Source organism: Mesocricetus auratus, unplaced genomic scaffold (assembly GCF_017639785.1).
Source record: "Mesocricetus auratus isolate SY011 unplaced genomic scaffold, BCM_Maur_2.0 Super-Scaffold_4256, whole genome shotgun sequence".
NCBI lineage: Eukaryota > Metazoa > Chordata > Mammalia > Rodentia > Cricetidae > Mesocricetus > Mesocricetus auratus.
Window position 1 is genome coordinate 55978467 of NW_024429182.1, and position 19799 is coordinate 55998265.

General features: G+C 48.5%; 1 protein-coding gene across 1 annotated transcript in view; it reads right to left on the reverse strand.

Moving 5' to 3' along the window:
• Shank2 (SH3 and multiple ankyrin repeat domains 2) overlaps positions 1-19799 on the reverse strand; it is a 433677-nt gene that overhangs the window by 324864 nt on the left and 89014 nt on the right. The window contains 2 exon segments of the mRNA XM_021227358.2: positions 846-923; positions 9658-9774. Of these exon segments, the coding sequence (XP_021083017.2) occupies positions 846-923; positions 9658-9774 (195 nt within the window).

Below are 19799 nucleotides of genomic sequence, written 5' to 3' on the forward strand. Positions count from 1 at the left end.
AAAACCTTTCATCTCTCTTCTGCATCGCTCAACATGAGATCCCGGCTTGAAGTTTCACGGGAAACCTGCCCCTCTACAGTGGGATGTGTTAGGAGATGTGGCTTGTCCAGCTGAACATCAAATGTCATCCGCAACTGAAAAAGTCAAGCCCACAGAGTCATGCCCCATGTGTCCCTTTTGCATGAACTGTCCAGAAGAGAGGGCTCCACTGACGCAGGAAGTAGATGAGTGGCTGTCTAGGGGGCGGGAAAGGGGCTGGAAGTGGCACTTCTGTAGGGACAGGACCTCCTTTGGGGGTGATGGCACAGTTCTTAGCCAGATGGTTGTCATGGCTAAGCAACTTTCTGAATGCTTTTAATGCCGCCGAACTGGCTTTGTCAAATCTTTTTAAATGGTTAAGATGTTAACATCTGTGTTCCCTAATTTATCAACAATTATGGACTGAGTTCTATGTCCCCAGAAAGTCACGTGCCTGGCAAGGCCTAGTGGAGGTTGTTCTCTCTCCATACTAGGATGGTAGAGGGGGAGAACACAGAAAGTGACAAGACCCTGCCCATCAACTTCCCACTCTTAGAGATAGACTATTTAGTCAGCACTTTCCAACAGCTGCAGAATTGAAAGTGGCCTCACTTCAGTGCCTTTCTAGAACCTTCTACAGAGATGAGTCTCTGCATGATCCCCACCTTTTGGTCTAAAGGAAGCAGGCTGTGTGGACAGACAAATGGAACCACTTCAGGTGTTATGCAGCAACAATGCAGTGTAGCCTCCCCTGAGGACTGTGGCCACACAGTCCTCACAGCCTCGGAGCTGTAGCCTGCCACAGTGGAGTCAGGAGCTCTCTTTACCTGAAATGGCGTCTGGCTGTTGTAGTTTTTCAATTCCTTGTTTCCACCCCGAAACAGCAGCACTCTGGCACAGCTGTCCTGCAGATGAAAAAGTGGAAACCCACTTGTGAGCTGGTGGCATGGACTTTATCCAGCGACACATGGTTGCCAAGTTTGGGCTCACAGGAAGCCTGGGGCCTGTGCCTACAGAGTGGAGTGCGGGTGGGGAAGTCAGTAAAGGGATTGCCATGTAAGCACGAGGACCTGAGTTTGAACCACAGAACCTGTGTAAAAATGTCAGGGGCATGCCGGGCAGTGGTGGCGCACACCTTTAATCCCAGCACTCGGGAGGCAGAGGCAGGCAGATCTCTGTGAGTTCGAGGCCGGGCTGGACCGACAGCCTCCAAAACAATACAGAGAAACCCTGTCTTGTAAAACCAAAAAAAGAAAAAAATGTCAGGGGCTAGGACTGGAGAGATGGCTCGGAGGTTAAGAGTGGGTGCTGCTCTTGCAAAGGACTGAAGACTGGTTCCCAGAACGCATATGGCTGCTTACAAACACCTGCAGCACTTGGACAACCCCTCCCTGCCTCCTGCAGTCCTTTCAAAAGTGCCTAAACTCTCATGAACATTCCTACAAAAGTCTAGGAATAAACTCTCCCCTGGTGCTGTCATCCACGCCCACCCACGTGGGACACAGGAAGAAGCCCAGAAAACCTTTCTACTCACCCACACAGGGGCTGTTTCCAAAGCCCATTTGAACTAATCCCAGAAGGCCAACCCATCCTTTCAATGATGGCCAGGCTGCAAAGGCAGAATCCATGCTGCCACAGCAGCTCTGGCTAGAGTAGAGACCTAACATTCCAGTTGGGCAGGTCAATGGTCTGGTTAAGGGACCACCCATAGGAAGGAGGGATGATCCCTAGGAAGGAGAAATGTCGCACCTGCTGAGCAGCCTGTATCCGAGAATGTGGCGAGGATTGATGACACAGGGACCAGTCGGTTGTGTTAAGAAAACTTTATGCTCCCCAAGTCGGCTTAGGAGAACTCCCAAGAAAAATGCTTCCCTTTTTTAAATACTTCTGCCATCCATCCACGCACAATTCTCCAACCGAGCTCTCACACACCTCTCACAGCTCTCCCAGACTTCTCACCCTTCTGGCTGGTGGTTAAATCTCCAGCACCAGAATCCGGGAGAAACAGCAGGGAGCAGGAAGAAACAGCTAGCCGTAGGGGGGGGGATCAAAGTCATGGTGTTTCAGTGAGCAAGCCCTTATCGGAGCCCTATCAAGAGCTTTATGGCACTGAATTGTTTTCAGTAAACATGTTTTCAGTAAACATTATCTCGCAGCTGCCTGCTCCCAGGCTGATGGAGGGGTGGGTTTCTGGCCAGGGTCTGTGATCCCCACAGAGAAATAACCCCTAAGAAAGAGGGTTCACTTTAAGCCATGTTAAGGAGATAGAAGGAATAATTATCCCTTTAATGAGATACTGCACTTTTCTTTCCCAGAATTCCCTCTACCTAGCAGAGTTCCTAAGATCCTCCACGTGATTCTGTTGAGTATGCTCTCCTTTCACATTTGGGCCTCAGAAGACACAGCTTTCCCCTTTTCTTCCTTTCTGTCTTTCTTTTGGGTGCTGGTCAGAGCCTGAGTATGCTTTCTTCTGGTTCACCGGGTTTTCTTTCTATTTCTCAAGACCATTTCCCGTCATGTAGCTGCCTGTCCTCCATGTCTGCCCTCCATGCATGGTTTTTCCTGTCTCTCCATCCTCCCTCAGGCAGCTGCCTGTCCTCCATGTCTGCCCTCCAAGCATGGTTTTTCCATCCTCCCTCAAGCAGCGTTGGAGATTCACAGCTCTCCTGCCTTGGGGACTATCTTTAAAATTCTAATAAAAGCTTACTTTTGAGTGGGTTGTTATGTCCTTTTATTAATGAAACTAAGAACCCCAAGAGGGGACCCTGATTTCTCTGATATCACAGGGCAACCCTAGTAGGACTATCCCAAATTCTAAGTTAGCAGTTTCAGTCAGTCAGCTACTTCAAAACTAAAGGGCAGGGGTTTCTGTGGCTTATTAACAGTTATGCTTTAACACACGTGTGCATATATGTGTGTTTGAGTATGGGTCTGAGTGTGTGTGTGTGTGTGTGTGTGTGCTCACGTGCATGTATGCACACTCCTGTGCAAAATGTGTTCTATGCCTCACTGCTCTACCTCACTTGCCTGGCACAGCACTCCACTGAGGTAACAAAAGGTCCATGTCACAAGAAGGAAGCAGAAGTGTGTGGGAATGCCTTTGTTTGAATTGGATAGGAAGAATGGAAATGAAGGGTTAGGTGATAAAAAGGGCAAGCTGGAGCTTCAGGAGGGCGAGGAAGGCAGCCCTGAGGCACTGATGCAGAGCTTAACCATTCCCCTGCACCCTCTTGGATGGCTTGAGTCTTATCTGGCAAGTTTCCATCCTTTAAAAAAAATCAATGAAGTATGAATACATGAGCAATTTATGTTCATCATCTAAGGACCATTTCACCGCCAGTTTTATTCTTCGTGCAAATTTTCAGAGACACTTAAAAAATATGTAGCTTCCCTGAGGGGAATCTTTCTGAGGCTTCCCTGCACTTAGTCATGGGCCCTGTGCCTCGGGCTCCATGAGCTGTGGGGACCCACTGTCCTGTCCACTTTGCAGGTAAAGGACAGACTGAGAAATCATGGTCACACATGCATGTAGGAAGTGGACAAGCCAAATGGTCACTCCAGATCCCGGGGACACAGAATTAAAGCAAAGGGTCATGGATCCTGTGACCTTGGAACAGGCAGGGGCAGGAGGTGGGGGATGAGAACCAGCCAGCTCAGGGTGGGCTGTTGTGAAGGTCCTTGTGGGGCCTTCAAAGGAAGACATGTCTGATGGAGATAAAGCAGGAGACAGTCAACAGGCTGAGCCCGACTGTGACAATAAGAGAAGCTGTGGTCACGGATGGCAGGATCCCCACAGACAGACCAAAGCAAAGATACTGCAGAAGCAGCCAGGAGTGAGGGAATCATAGGATGGCACTGTGGGGCAGGTCTCAGGATTTGAAGTAGGAGCCAATTTACAGAGACAGGTGTGCTTGGACAGTGACTACCATGGCCCTGGGAAGGACATCAGAGCCCTTAGCAGGAATGGGTGATGGAACAGGTGAGGGTGGATCAGTAGGGGACAGATCTGGACAAGCAAGATGGGGGCCATTTGGAGCTCAGCCTCAAGTTCCAGAGAAAAGGACATAGGTTACAAAGCAGAGAGGACCATAGGGACTGGATTTCCTAAGGGGCCACCAGGTGGGACATCAAGTGAGCAAAGGTTATCACTGTGAGATACTGGGGGATACTGACAGAGAGTAGTCTACATTCTAGAAGGCACCAAAGTCTGTGGGTAGGCAAAGCTGATGTCCCTAAAGGATAGAATCTGGGTACCAGAAGTATGAGGCATGGATGCCAAGAGGTGCCATTGGGAAGTAGAGTTGGAAATGCTACATGGATGGGGACTGTCTGGAAGGAATGATAGAGGTCTGATGGACCATGTCAGGGAGGTGTATGACCATCAAAGCAGCTTGAATGGGCCACCAGGTATGCTTCTATTAGCCCTGACACAGTGTAGAGAGGGATAAAACCAGAGCTGCAGTCCATGTTTGTCCAGAATGGCTAGCACTGCCCCCAAGGCCAACCCAAGACTTCACGTCTTAGTACAGCTACATGAGAAACCATCACAAGAATGTCATAGACATGAGTCACTCATTGTTTAGACATGAGGCAAGACCATTGTCCTTGAACATAAGCCTGTGAAGGCAGCCACAGATCAAAGACACACTCACAGCCGGGTGGTGGTGGTGCATGTCTTTAATCCCAGCACTCGGGAGGCAGAGGCAGGCGGATCTCTGTGAGTTCGAGGCCGGGCTGATCCTACAGCCTCCAAAACAATACAGAGAAACCCTGTCTCGTTAAAAAAAAAAGACACACTCACTCAGGAAAAGGCTGGCATGTGAAGGGTTAAGATAGAAGCATCACTAAGGTGAGTCTGCAACCTTCAGTAGTGTACCCCCCAAAAGGGACCAGGCTAGTTGAGACCACCTACTTCACATGCTTAACTTGCACCCCCTAAGCTCCATGCAGTTCCCAAAGGCTGGGGGGGGGGAGTGAAATGGAAGCCTAGCTTCACCACTTCCTAACCTAGATCTGCTGTCCAGTAAGAAGGAAGCATCAGTCAATGGTATCCCCAAGGCTTTCATTTCAGACTTAGATTTACCTGTCAATTTGACACAGCATGGAGTCAGCTGAGAAGGAAGTCTCAGTTGAAAGACTGCCCAGATCAGATTGATCTGTGGGGATGTCTTGATTGCTAATTAGTATAGGAGGCATCAGCCCACTGTGGGCAGTACCATTCCCTAGGCAGGTGATCCTGGCCTATAAGAAAGGTGGCTAAGTGAGACAGTAAGCCACATTCCTCCATAGTTTCTGCTTCAAGTTCCTTCCCTGACTTACCTCAATGATGAACTATGTCCTGGAAGTGTAAGCCAAATAAACCTATTCCTTTCCTAGTTGCTTCTGGTCAAGGTGCTTCATTATATCAACAGACAGCAGTCCATTCTGAGAGACCCACAGTCATGATGCCTATGGGAACAATGGCCCTCAGATGGCCCCAGGGAAGTAGCCATAGAATGGACAGACACATGTCCCATGAGAAACCAGTGAGGCACATAGATACACACTGAAAACAATCCCCTCTACACACATACAAAAGGCCTACTACCAAGAGGCAGAGTGCATGTTTGTGTGTATGTGCATGTGTGCTTGTGTGCATATGCTTGTATATATGTGTGTGCATGTGTGTTTGTGTGTGTGTGTGCATGAGTGTGTACATGTATGTGTGTGTGTTTATCTTCTAGAAAAACTAGGCTGTTCTAGTAACCTTTGATATTTAAGCCTTCTCTGATCACTCATTATCCAGGGTGTTGCTTTCTCCCTCTGGAGCTCTTGGGAAGCCAGCGTGAGGCAAGAAAGCCCAAAGATTAGAATCAATTTGCTGCTTACAATCAAAGCCCTAATTAGTTGATTGCATGAGAGGAAAGAGAATATTCTGATCACAGTGTGTTTTATTAACAGTGTCCTGATGAAATTGATAAAGCATGCTTAGCATTCTATACACTTGCGACTTCCAGATCTAAGAAGTGGTTCATTAAGAACAATCATTATCAGTAGCGGCATCACCACCACCACCGTCTTCATCATTAATAACACCATCATTACTACCACCATCATCACTCCATCACTATCATCATCACCATTGTCATCGCTAACTATCACCACCACCACCATCATCAACTTTACTATCACCATTATCATCACCACCTTCACCATAAGAATCATCACAGTCATCACTATCATCATCACCATTGTCATCATTAACTTTGCCATGGTCATCACCATCATCATTACCATCACCATCATCAACTTTACCATCACTATCATCATCACCATCCTCATCATCATTCCCACTGTCTTTGCCATAACAGCGTCTTCATTACTATAATCACCATCACCAGCATCACCTCCATGAACCTCATCTTCAACACCATGATCACTATCTCTGCCGCCATCACTACCTTCAATATCACTACAACAACCTTGAGTTGTTGAGTCCCCCATCCATGCCAGATATCACAGATGTTTGGTTTTCACTTCAGCCTCTTAGCAGTGCTGGAACCAAGAGAGATACAGGGCTTCCCAACTGCACAACCAGGTACCAGTTCACACCCAACAGAGCCCAGTGTGCCAGGCCTCCTCGTCACTACACTATGTCTCTGAAGCTGCTTCTCTCCCTGCTCCGAACCCTGCCCTTCCGAATTCTGTCCCTCCCTGGGGAACATCCTGAGCATCACAGTCTGACCCCACTTCCTATGGAATGTTGCTGGTGTGGTCTCTGCCATCCACAACCAAGTCTGTGTATCCACATAGCTCACATGCCTGTATACAGGAGCCATGGGAACAGATGCAGTCAAGGTGATGATACAGAGGGGACAGACTGAAGATTATCCATGTTCAGCGCCAAAGGCTAGGTTATCCTTCACTCCTGGGACAGCTCTATGAACTCAGAGAAGCTACGCAAGACTGTGACTCTCGAAGCTTCACTTGCACAATTCAGACACAGTGAGCAACAGGCTGGGGAAGGGTTGAGGGCAGAGAGTGAAGAACCCCTACCATCCAGGGAAGGGCAGATTCTGGTACACTTGCTAACATCCCAGCTTGTTATGGTGTCAGGGGATATGTGGCCAGTAACTCGGGAGCCTATGAACCAACACAGCATCCCTGGAGGTGACACAGGGCAGGCAGCCAATTTCCAGCTTAGTCACCTTGGACGAATCTGTCCCAGGATGCAGAGAACAGGCATACTGTCTGAAGCTGGATGGTAACAGGCTGCCCTCATGAGGGGATAGCTTTAGAGAGGAGACAGCTCTCCCCACTCTTTCTCAGGCTCACTGACCTAAAGATGGAAGTCACCCAGTCCCAAGGAGGGGCAAATCTATAAGTGATACGGGAGAGAAAGACAGTGTAGCCTTCTACTCCATAGCTTGGCCAACAGTCCATGGGCCAGATCACTCCACTACCTATTGAACAAATAGCTTTCTTGTAGTGTGGCCACGCTCCATGACTGGTTGCTTCTGACTGCTGAATTGTGGCTTCTGGGTTGACATGTGATCAGAGAGTCCAGGCAGTGATCAAAGCATAAAATGTTTATCAGTGGGTCCTGAAAAATCAGCTACCTCTATTCTGACAGTATATGCGAGGGGAAGGTTTTTCTGGGAGCCCTGGCCATCTGGGGACTCTCCTAGGAATGGAAACAGCTCTAGGGTATGTGGAGTGAATCCCAGCAGGACTAATCTCCTATACAGCTGAGAATACAGACTGCCTAATAAAATCCCGTAGCCTCCCTTTCAAAGACCATCATGCCCACAATTACTTTAAGTGACAAAAACTGTGATTTCTTGTATTTTTTGTGATTAAAATATGCTTGAAACATACTGAGTGAAATTAAACCATGTTTTCCCATCACAAGCAATCATTACAAAGCAGATGCTGGTGCAGATGTTTTCCTAGACCCAGCCAAGCCTCATGGTGTGCTTTCTAAGGCAATGGAGTATTCCCACACTTAACAAGGGCTCCCTGAGCCGAGCTCCACAGTGGACGGCCACTGTCACTGGGAATATACTCTGCATGTAAGCCAGGACCACTGCAAGACACTCCAGCTGAAACACCAGTGCCATCTGCCTAATCATGACAGTGGTTTTCAGAGCAAGGCACCCACAACATCTACAAGGTCAAGAGAAGGTTTTCCTGGATATGGACCATGGGAATTCGTCTTGAAGGGTTTGTAGTTTTCAAGGGTGAAGGCTCCAGGAAAGTTACTGGCTGGAAATAGAGTGGACTTGGGACCAGCCATTAGGGGCTGGGAACAAACTTGAGTGTAGGCTTAGGCTTGAATCGTCATCTAGAGGTACTGTCAGCAGTGGGATAGGCTTTAAGATTAGAAGAGATGTCAGTGTTCACTGAGGCTAGATCCCAGCATTTTTCAACAGAGCCTCGCCTCTGAGATCCCTCTAACCTCCAAGAGGGGGAAAGTCTTTCCCCAGTCCCTCTGCTGGGCTGCCTGGGTCATGTCTGTGGGCCACCAGTCCCAGGCTTGAGGTTTTGTGAAGTCAGAGAAGAGAATAGAAAGTAGAGGCCTTCGGTGGAGCTGTCCTATGTCAATCTGACCCTGAGCACCAATAACATCGGTCCCCTCTCTGCTCGCTGAAGCTGGCCCTGCAGTCCACCCACACCCTTTCAGCAGCACTGCCCTCAGCCCTCCCATGGGACACGAGCCTCTCACTTCTCTACATCCAGCTCAGGGCGCTCATGGTCCTCGATCCAAGTCCCAGCCACTAAGCTGTCCCTCTCCCAGAGAGCAGGGACCATGTCCCCCAGCCTCTGGGGCTTCTGGAACATACCACCAGGGTCTGACACAGGAGCTGGGGGAGGGGTGAAGTACATCAGTGTGTCTTTTACCTTGAGTTCTACTTCTGAGTTTGTCCCCAAGGAGGCCAGAAGAAAGCTAAGGCTAGAGCGTGAGTCTGCCAACCTAGGTTCATGACAACACAAACCACAACAGCCAAAGGCAGAACAAGTCACATGCTCACCCATGGGAGAGGGGGTGAGCAAAGGTGCCCATCCCTCAGTGGTGTGGGAACAAGCTTCAGAAAGAAGAGCACCTGCCATTGGTTATCACAGTCGGACGGGGAGAATAATGATGCTGAGTGGAAGAAGCTGGGCATGGAAGGCCAACTTCTGCAGGATCCTAGTCTTCGGAGGTCCCTAGAGTCCTCAAATCCAGCAGAAAGCAGAATGGGGTATTGGGAGTTGGGGAGGGGTCAGGGGCCAGTGGTTCTGGGGACAGAGATTCAGACTGGAAAGATGAGAAACTCTGGAGGTGGGTAGCAGGAATGGCTGTACAGCACCATGAATACACTGAATGTCAAAGAATTGTGTGCCTACAATGTTTGAGAGTGACACTTGTTATGCACGTTTATTTAACTACATGAGAAATGAGAGAGGAGGGGGTTCATGTCTTCCAGACAAGCAGCCTGGGTCATTGGCATTGCACAGGAAGGGCTGACTGTAGATCTGGAATGTGACCTGGGGCTGCTCGCAGCTTCTCTGGTTCCTACCAAGGCAGCAGGTAAGGGTTACAGAAACACCCAGGCTGGCCTGTCTATCCCTCGCCCAGTGCACCCCAGGGTTAGGATGAGGGGCTTGCATGCCACTGACCTGATTGTAGAGAGCACAGATGTGCAGGGCTGTGTTCCCCGAGGCATTCTGCGCACTCATGTCGGCGCCATAGAAGAGCAGATGTTCCAGATGCTGGACATGGCCGTACCTGCAGGCCTAAGACAAGAGACCGAGTGAGACCTCAGTGGCCCCTGCTGGCCAGTCTTGAGACAGACACCCCAGTGTCCTCTGTGGGCTGAGCCTGAGACACAGAGGCTTTATGAGACCCCAGCGCCCCCTGCTGTCTAGGGCTGAGACACAGATGTTGACTGAGACTTGGCACCTAAGGTTGCCCAGGCCACAACCCACCCGGGCCTTGTAGACTGGAGTCCATAGACATCACACCCTGCACACCAATGATTGGGAAGGTCCCAGGCTCCCGGCTAAGGGTAGAGAGAGGTAATCTCTGACCAGCTGGGAACCTATGCTCTGCTTTTGGGCAAGGGGTCTGGAAGAGGCCTCAGGGTTCTTTCCACACAGATCCAGAGAGACATGTTGTTCAAATGACAAATAGGTCTTTTGGCGATGTGGGGGCTGACCTCTGCGAAATAGAGATCGGGATGCTCAGTCCTGCATAAATAGTCCATGTGCCCAGGAAGGAAGCTATTGTGCATGGCCATGGAGATGCTCAGAGCCCTACCTCTGTGTTGTATGCAAGGAGGCCTGAACTTGTCTTTCCATATGCAAGCACAACTTCTCACTGCTTCTTGCTATATTTAAATTCAATACAATCTTCCATAGGTAGGGCATCCCATCATGTGATCCATCCCTTCCAAGTTCTTCTAGGGGTTGACACAGTAATTATAGTCCAGGTAGCTATGAGGCCAAACACACTTGGACCAGGTCCTGGGCCTTCCATTAGCTTGGTCTTCACCTTCAAGCTTATGGATGTCCTTGCCATTAAGTGGGACTAGTGTCACTCTCACAGGTTTGTATGAGTCACAGGGAACAAGGATATCAAAGAGCACATGACCCTGGGCCCTGAAAATAGATACAGCACCCCAACTCAGTTCAAAGGGGCAGGGAGGTCCCTGCACAGGTGACTGGACACCTCTGCCAGGCAGTGACCTCACAGAGAGAGGAAGGTCTGCCACACCAAGGACAAAGCCATTGTGGATGATGACATTGGCCCTGGATCAACAGACTATGTCTCCGATCAGCGTACAGAGTACACTTTCCCTCAGCAGTGTCAATGAGAACAAGAGCCACTCTGCAAAGAGGATGGGGAGAAGTAGACAGTGGTTGTTAAAAGCACTCGGAAAACATCCATTTATAGCGCCATGTCCCCGTGACACTCTCACTGTTGACTCGATGGATCCTAAAGGAGATACTGCTACTCTTGCTGCCTGTCTGGTGGCCCACTTCACTCAAGCACCTGCCTTGTCTCTGGGATGGCCTGCCCAGCTCTTGTTGGCTCAGACGGCCCAGGTGCAACTGATCCTGCAGAAAGACAGGCCATGGCTATGCAGCTGGCATCTCCATCATTGCAAGATAAGGCTGGGGAATGAACCTTCTAGCCCAAGCAGATGCAGGGAGTCCTCAGGCCAGAATGACTGTCAGGACTTCTGGAAAAGTAACATTCTTCACAGCTGCTGGAACTAGCCAGCTACTAGAGCTAGGACTTGCAGCTGCTGGAATTGACACTTACAACTGTTGGCTAGCACTTACTTACAGATGCTGGAGCTAGCACTTACTTACAGCTGCTGGAGACAGCACTTACTTACAGCTGCTGGAGACAGCACTTACTTACAGCTGCTGGAGACAGCACTTACTTACAGATGCTGGAGATAGCACTTACTTACAGATGCTGGAGATAGCACCTACTTACAGCTGCTGGAGACAGCACTTACTTACAGCTGCTGGAGACAGCACTTACTTACAGCTGCTGGAGACAGCACTTACTTACAGCTGCTGGAGACAGCACTTACTTACAGCTGCTGGAGATAGCACTTACTTACAGCTGCTGGAGACAGCACTTACTTACAGCTGCTGGAGACAGCACTTACAGCTGCTGGAGACAGCACTTACTTACAGATGCTGGAGATAGCACTTACTTACAGCTGCTGGAGCAGGGAAGAGAACAGCTGCAAGAACCTGAGGGAGGGACAAGGAGCCAGGGAGGCCTGAGGGCAATCCACGGGACCCTGCTGGACTCCTCTGTGCTATGCCACCCTTACACTGCCCCTGGGATTTTTTCAGAGGCATTAAAATAAGCCCTTTTTGTCCACCTACTTTCTTCAACCAGTTTGAGCTGAGAATTTTGCTCCTTAAACTGAAGACACAATTTGGCTAATCAGCTCTCCTCAAAGGCTTTGCGGAGACAGCATTTTGTAGCAGCTTAATTTAATTGCTCTCTAGTCAGTAAAGAGGACTCAGTTACTACAGGCTCACTGAGCAATTAATCCAGACTCATTACCCCCTCCCCCAGGTAATTTGAATTCAGAAGGTTTGAAGTTGCATCCTCAGGATCCTGACACCATTTTTTAAACCAAGAATCAAAATATGATAGACACTAAATGAAGAAACAGAGACAATGAGTATGGGCAGCCTGGGGAGAGTGTCCCCAAGGACCCCCTTGGTGTGTTTCTTCCAATTGCATGCTTACTGCTTAGAAACAAACAAACAAACAAACAAATCAGAAAATGCGGGGGGGGGGGGACAAAGAACAGATACCCATAACCACAGGATGATCATTCTTCCAGGCCCTTCGCTAAAGAGTCACTTTTGCTAGCCTCTTCCCTTCGTAATTCCTGGTTGCCAAGGTAAAGCCCACTGGTGGAGATGCGGGAATCTGGTTAGGGAGGACCCAGGAATTGGACACTGCAGCCAGAGCTTAGCAAACAGGTGCACAAGTGAGAAACTGTGCTTAAGAGAGAAGCTAAAATACAACCCAGGAAAAAGCTAGAGCCTGTGGTACTGACTTGGTATGGAGATTAATTATTTATTTAACTTTAAGTGTATTAGTGTTTTCATGTGTGTGCGCCACATGCATGCAGTACCCCGGAAGGCCAGCAGAGGGCACCTGATCTCCTAGGACTGGAGTTATAGACAGTTGTGATTCACCATGTAGATACTGGGAATTGAACCCTGGAAGAGCAGCCAGTGCTCTTAACTCTTGAGCCACCCCCCCAGAATCTGGTATGGGGTATTAACATAAGCCCACAATTCTCTTTTGACTGATTGGCACCAGAGTTTCACTCTAACTGGCCTGGAATTCATTATATATAGACCAGGCTGGTTTTAAAATTGTGGTGACTCTCTTGACTTTGCCTTCCAAATTCTGGGATTAGAGATGTAATCCATCATGCCTGGCTGAATGCATCATGCCTGGATGAATGCACTGTTCTTGACACATAGAGAAATAAAAATGGTGAAGACCACCCACCAAAGATAAAAAATACTGAGGATAAACACATTTGTACTGAACATGCACAGACTTCTTTTCTTGTCATTGTCACCAAATAAAAGATCAGAACAACTATTTGTACAACATGTCCACAGTGTAGTGTCACAAATTACATGAGTGATTCAGAGTTTTGGGAAGGGAGCCCAAAGGTGTCTTTACATTATTTTATTTTGAGACAATGTGGTGATTTGAATGAAAATGTTCTCCCCCCCTCATAGGCAAGTATGTTTGAACACTTGACCCCTGGTTGGTGGAAGTGTTTGGGAAGGATTGGGAGGTGTAGCCTTGTTGGTGGAGGTGTGTCACTGAAGACAGGCTTTGAGTTTTCAAAAGACTTGTGACATTCCAAGTCTCTCCCCACTCCTCTCTTACACCTGGTTATAGATCCAGATGTGAACTCTCAGCTGTTACTGCTGCCATGCTTTTGCTCTGCCATCATGGACTCTAACCCTCTCAAACAGTAAGCTCAATTAAATGCTTTCTTTTATAAGTTGCCATAGTCATGATGTTTTGTCACAGCAATAAAAAAGTAAATAGAACAGACAGCCTTACTCTGCAGCCCAGGATGACTTGGAACTCAAAGCCAACCCCTGGCTTCTGTTTCCTAGGTGTTAGGATCATAGTTGTGAATCTCCATACCTGACTACAGCTTGTCAGTTTTTGGTAAGACATTTAAGCATCATATATTGTGACATCCTTGGGGTCCCAGAGATAGTGATAGAGAGATAAAGAGATAGATAGAGTGTGTACACCCGCACACACAAGAATGTATGCATCTCTAACTCTGGCTAAGGAAGATGTGTTATCAGCAGTAGCCCAGGAACCATGGAGAAATGGTCTTAAGCAGGAAAAGGAGAGAAAGAGTGTGTGTTGTGTGGCAGTTTCCTAACTTGAGACATTCCATTATTGGAGTTGGAACTCCTTATGACTCAGAAGATTCTAAAGGGAGGTTCATTATGAGGGAGGCAGTAAGCAATTCATCATTCTCAGAATATCCCTGAAACTGAGCAGATACACAGGCCCCTCCCTCTCTAAAGTCATATAAGCTGGCAGGACTTCAAGAGGCTCTTAAACCAGCATATGCCTGGAAGAGACTCTGATCTGTCAAGCTTCTTGCAAGCTGTGCAGGGAGCTTCAGAGGTCCAGGTTTCAAGAGCCATTGCCCATGTTTGGTGGGCTTTGGTGACATAGCTGCCTTTGAGTAACCCCTGCTAATGTAGTTAATCTCTCACCCATACTCCTATAAGGAACTCCAATAAACTACTGATTCACTAAGTTAGACTTCAATGGCATCCCTATTTTCATCTGTCACTGTCCCTATCAGTCTGAGTGAACAGATGTTTGTGATGTGTCTTCCCAGGAAAACTATCATACAACAGCCTGAGATAATTGTATGCCATAAAAGAAGGATAGGAACATGTCTGTGACAGTTAATAATGACTGTTGACTTATTGGTATTTATTATCACCATAGAAACAACCTTCTAGGCATGTCTGTGAGGGAGTTTCTACATTAGGTTCATTGAAGCATAACTGTGAGTTGGTGCCATTCCATGGCACGGGGTCCCCGACTGAACAAAAAGAAGAAAGTGAGCTGAGCACTGGTGTTCATCTCTGTATTTCCCCACAGTGGCTGCCACGTGACCAACTGCCTCACATACCCGCCACCTCGCCTTCCCTGCCAAGATGGGCACCCTCAAACTGAGCCAAAAAAAGTTCCCGTCCTTAAACTGCTCTCGAGTGTTTGTCACAGCAATAATAAAAACAACTCAACAACATTCTGATCCATTCCAAAGGGGCAGTCATGGGTCCAGACAGATACTAACACCAGCTGTTATCCAGTCATATCTGTCAGGAAAGACAAACCTGAGTCTACCTTGATATAAATAAAAAAGTAAACAACCATAGCTTTCCTGTCTGATATGTACCCAGCTGGAGGCAAAATGGAGGAGAGTCTCCAGAGGGCAAGGGCAATAATCAATACTGGCGAGCAATGTCAAAGTCAAAGCTGCAGGTGAGACGGTGTGCGGACCGTCACCCCAAACGCTAGTTCATTACAAGGAGTAGAAATGTAGGATGCCTGGTACTCACCGGGATGCCACTAGTCACGTCTAGAGGTCACCACAGACAACCTCACAGGACACAATGCCAAGAGCACAGTGGAAGCCGCTTGGTGTCCTCAGCACACAGCAGAGGAACATAGACAGAAATGCAATCTAGAAATCAACTGGCCCAGAGTCTGAAGGAACCCTGGGAGGGCAGAGGAACCAGAGGACACAGCAGGTTCTCACACAAAAGAGTCCAGGGCAGACTCAGGAGGTACTCTCTGGCCATCAAGGACATTGCTGGGACAGCAATTGAACAGCTGGGACAGTTGTGTGAATATCCAAGTTTGCAAACACCCTGTAGACGGTTCTAAAACAATGTAGGTAGGTATTCCCTTGATGCAAAGAAACTGAATGTTACCAAAGGGTGGAAGCCAGACTCTGTCCTGTGCAGGGCCCACTGGACACAGATTCCAAGGCAGATGGGGGTCAGAGAGCAAACAAAAATCAGGACATAATACTGCTTCAGACTCTCCTATCTTCCCACTTTCCGACTTTCAGAAAAATGTGTTCTTGGAGGCTCACCCAAATCTACTGCCTCAGACACGCCTGGGGAGGAGTGGGCATGAGCATTTAGAATAAGGTCCCCTCGAAGTACTGGTTTGCTCCAGTTGTACCCAGGAGCCCAGGCTGCCACTTGCCAAACAGCAGATTTGGTATAAGGAAACAGTGCGACTTCCTCCAAGCATGGCACTGCCACCTGCTGGACACTTGTGGTAAATCTCCACACTGACAGCAGCAGGGGCTGAACAGAGGTGACTTGGACACTGGGAGAGTCCTAACCAGGGTGTCACAGTGTCACTATTTGGAGATAGTTCTCTAAGGAATGTAGTAAGGGAGAATGAGGCCACTAATGTGGACCCTGTGCCACAACCAGGGATCCCCAGAAGACTGGCCAATAGGGTTAGGCGCCTCAGTGATTAAGAGCACTGGTTGCTCCTCCAGAGGACCAGGGTTCAATTCCTAGCACCAACATAGTGGCTCACAACCAACTGTAACTCTAGTTCTGGGACTCAGCCAAAACACCATCTTCTGACCTCCACAGGCCATGCATGCACATGATGCACATACATATACACACACACATGCACACACACACACAGAGGCAAAACACTTATGCACATAAAATACAATAAATAAATCTAAAAGGGGGAAAGCTGGCTGTGACAGACACACAGAGAACAACCAGGTGAGGTCTTATAGGACATGGTAAAATGATGACCATGTGGGGAGGGTAACACGTGCAGGTAGGGCACTGACTGCAGAAAAGTGTCTCATGAATACTCTTGCATTTAGCTGTCTCAAGAGCTCTGTGAATTGTCTGAGGAGACAGAGGCCTTGCCCATGCCACCTAAGAAGTATGAGGGAGTTTCCATCCTAGGGTGCCCACACTGGGCAAAAATTCATCCCATACTAGTGATGCAGACATACAGTATGGGAGTAAGCGGGAGTTGGTGAGGGCCATTATGAGCTGGCCTCTTGGTCAGGTAGCTTTCTTCTCCCTGAGGATCTTGCTTGTGTTGTACCCAGAATACTGCAGGCTACACTGTGGCTGTGTGTGTGGTGGGGGAGAGAGAAAAAAAAAGAACTGAAAACACCCAGGTCCCTCTTGATGCCCATGAGCAGTGGGAATGCACTGGTTTGGTTTGGTTTCTTTAATGAGATGTGTTTGTGGGGTGGGTAGTGTGGTGTGTGTATATGGTATGTGTGGCGTGTGTGTATATGGTGCGTGTATATATGGTGTGCGTGGTGTGTTATGGTATGTGGTGTGTGTGTGTACGTGGTATGTTTATGAGCGTGGTGTGTGTGTACGTGGTGTGTTTATGAGCGTGGTGTGTGTGTACGTGGTGTGTTTATGAGTGTGGTGTATGTGTACGTGGTGTGTTTATGAGTGTGGTGTGTGTGTGTGTGTGTGTGTGTGTGTGTGTGTGTGTGTACTTTCCCAGGTGTCTATGATGAACATGTATTTATTTGGGTAATAAGGACAAGAATTAAGGGCATTTAAACAACAAATTTTAAAGATATGCATTTGGGACTGGAAAGGTGGCTCTGCAGTTAAGAATACTCTGTGTTCCTCCAAAGGACCCAGGTTCAGTTCCCAGCACTGACATATCAGGTCACAACCATCTGTAACTCCAATTCCAAAGGGCCTAGTGCCCTCTTCTGGTCTCCATGGGCACTGCAAACACATGGCACACATGCATGCAAATGAAACACTTACATACATAAAATAAAAATAACTAACAATCAAAACAAAATTAAGAATGCTTCCTTCTCTTCCAGAGGTCCCAAGTTCAGTTCCTAGCACCCATGTTGGGTGGCTCATAGTTGCCTGTAATTCCAGGTTCAGGGGGGATCTGATGCCCTCTTCTGACTCTCATGGGTGCCTACACCCACAAACAAACACATGGCCACAAACATACACACACATATAAATAAGTGTTTTTTTTAAGATATGAGTTTGCAGTTGTGAATTCAAACAGAAATCTAGTCTTTTCGGGCATGAGGCACCTGGCTTTGGAATAGACAGCCAAAGGACAGCTCTGAGACCTGCAGGGAGCTGGCCAGCCACTTGCCACATCTGCTACCAAGAGGTGGCTCCAGAGGCCCTGAGGAGAAAGCAGATGTCTCCACACCAGGAAGCTACAATGGACAGTGGTGTTACCCACAGAGGAGCCAAGTTAAATCCTGAGCCCAGAAACCTGGGGCTCTGGGACTTCTCCAAGGAGTCCAGAATTAGTCCAGGTAGATACCCCGACAAAACCCATCCACCCTGTGCATTTTCTTCTTCCCCAAACACTGTTGTATTAAGAATGCTTTCTGAGGCGGGCGGTGGTGGCTCACGCCTTTAATCCCAGCACTCGGGAGGCAGAGGCAGGTGGATCTCTGTGAGTTTGAGGCCAGGCTGGACCGATAGCCTCCGAAACAATACAGAGAAACTCTGTCTCGTAAAAACCAATAAAATAAAATAAAATAAAAAAGAATGCTTTCTGCTTGAGAGGTCTGCATGAAGGTGAGATGAAGGAGAAGCCAGTGGAATAAGACAAGGCAGGGATGCACTTAGTTCAACCAACTGCTCTCTCTGTGGCTTTATCCAAGTTACTTACTCTCTCTGAGCCTGCTAACTCACCTGTTGACAGGGACAGGAAGCACTTCCTGGGAGTTGCCTTAAGGATATGTAAAAAGGGTGAGTGGGGTAGTGTTTGCCTGGGTAAGTGGGAACTGTGGCTAAGAGCATAACCTAGGAGGTGTTGGCTCTGCCTCCTACTCCTGCTGGGTCTGTGCAACATCTCAGTTGTTATCCTATTTAACAGACACAGCAGCCTGCAGCTAAAAGAGACAAAAAGCCAGGCAGAAAAGACCCTGGTTCTTCAGTAGAACATAGGTTTCCCAGCCTAGTCTGAAGTGACCACTAGAGGGCAGCCTAAACCCTGGAGCTGAGCTGAGAAAAGGCAGTAGGATTCAGGATTCCAGAGTTTTAGTCTTCCAAGGTCTCCAGAGCACCAGGGTCTGGTGGCTGAGGGACTGAGGGACTAAAGGATCTGGGTGACAATGAAATGACAAAGCTCCCAATCAATCCCGGGATGGAACTTGGCATCTGTGGGGCCCAGAAACCAGTGACAGCCAGAGGGTCCCACAGCCAAGGGCTGTCAGAGATAAGGACCAGCGTCACATAGTTTAGAGGAAAAGGCCAGACAAGTAAGTGTGATGTCACTGAACTGTGAAGAGGGGTTGACCTGGTAGAGGGAAGGGCGAGAAGGTTGGCCAGGGGGTGCAGGAAGAGGGAGACGGTAAAGAACCTGCAAGTGTGCTGGGCAGAGGTGCCATAGCCAACCATCCCCTGCTCCAGGACGTAAGTGCCTGCTGGTCACTGTATATGCTCATGGGGACATGGAGCACATATACCTTCTCCCTCCATGTCCGTGTGTGTGTGTGTGTGTGTGTGTGTGTGTGTGTGTGTGTGTGTGCACGCGCGCGTGCATGCATGAGAGAGAAAGAGAGACAGAGAGACAGAGACAGAGACAGAGCAGGCATGTGTGCATGCACTTAGCTATGTGGTTTTTAAAACACCTGTTTGTCTCCTGTTTAGCTTCCCTCATGTATTGGGAGTCTGTCCACAACTGCATCCTGGTGTCAGGACACTGAGTGGGTGACAGGTGTCACTGATGCTCTGTCAGAAACATGCTGTGTGAACATAGGTGGGCAGGTGCCCTGAGGTGCAGTAGAATCCCCAGTCAGTGCAACAGAGATGGTGAGGGAGGACAGGCCGGGGGCCCATGATGCTTCTGCAGTACTGCAGATACAAGCAAGTCGGCAATTGAAAGGGTGGGGGCCATTCCATGGAGACAGCTGAGCAGAAAGCTACGATCAACCCTGCCCAACACTGCGGAAGGGATCAAGAGAGTCAGGGCTGAGCACTCGCTGAAGGCCATTACTGGCCCAGGGAACGGAGGAGAAGCAGTAAGAATTGAGAGGAAGAGGGAAGCAGGCAGCCTAGTGCCTGCACTATTTCTCAGGGCTGTAAGTCAGGGTTTTCCAAAGAGACAGAATTGCTAGGGTGCACATGTATGTACACAGCCTGATGTTCATGTCGGTGACCTCTGTCACCCCTGGTTTCCACGGCCATGGATA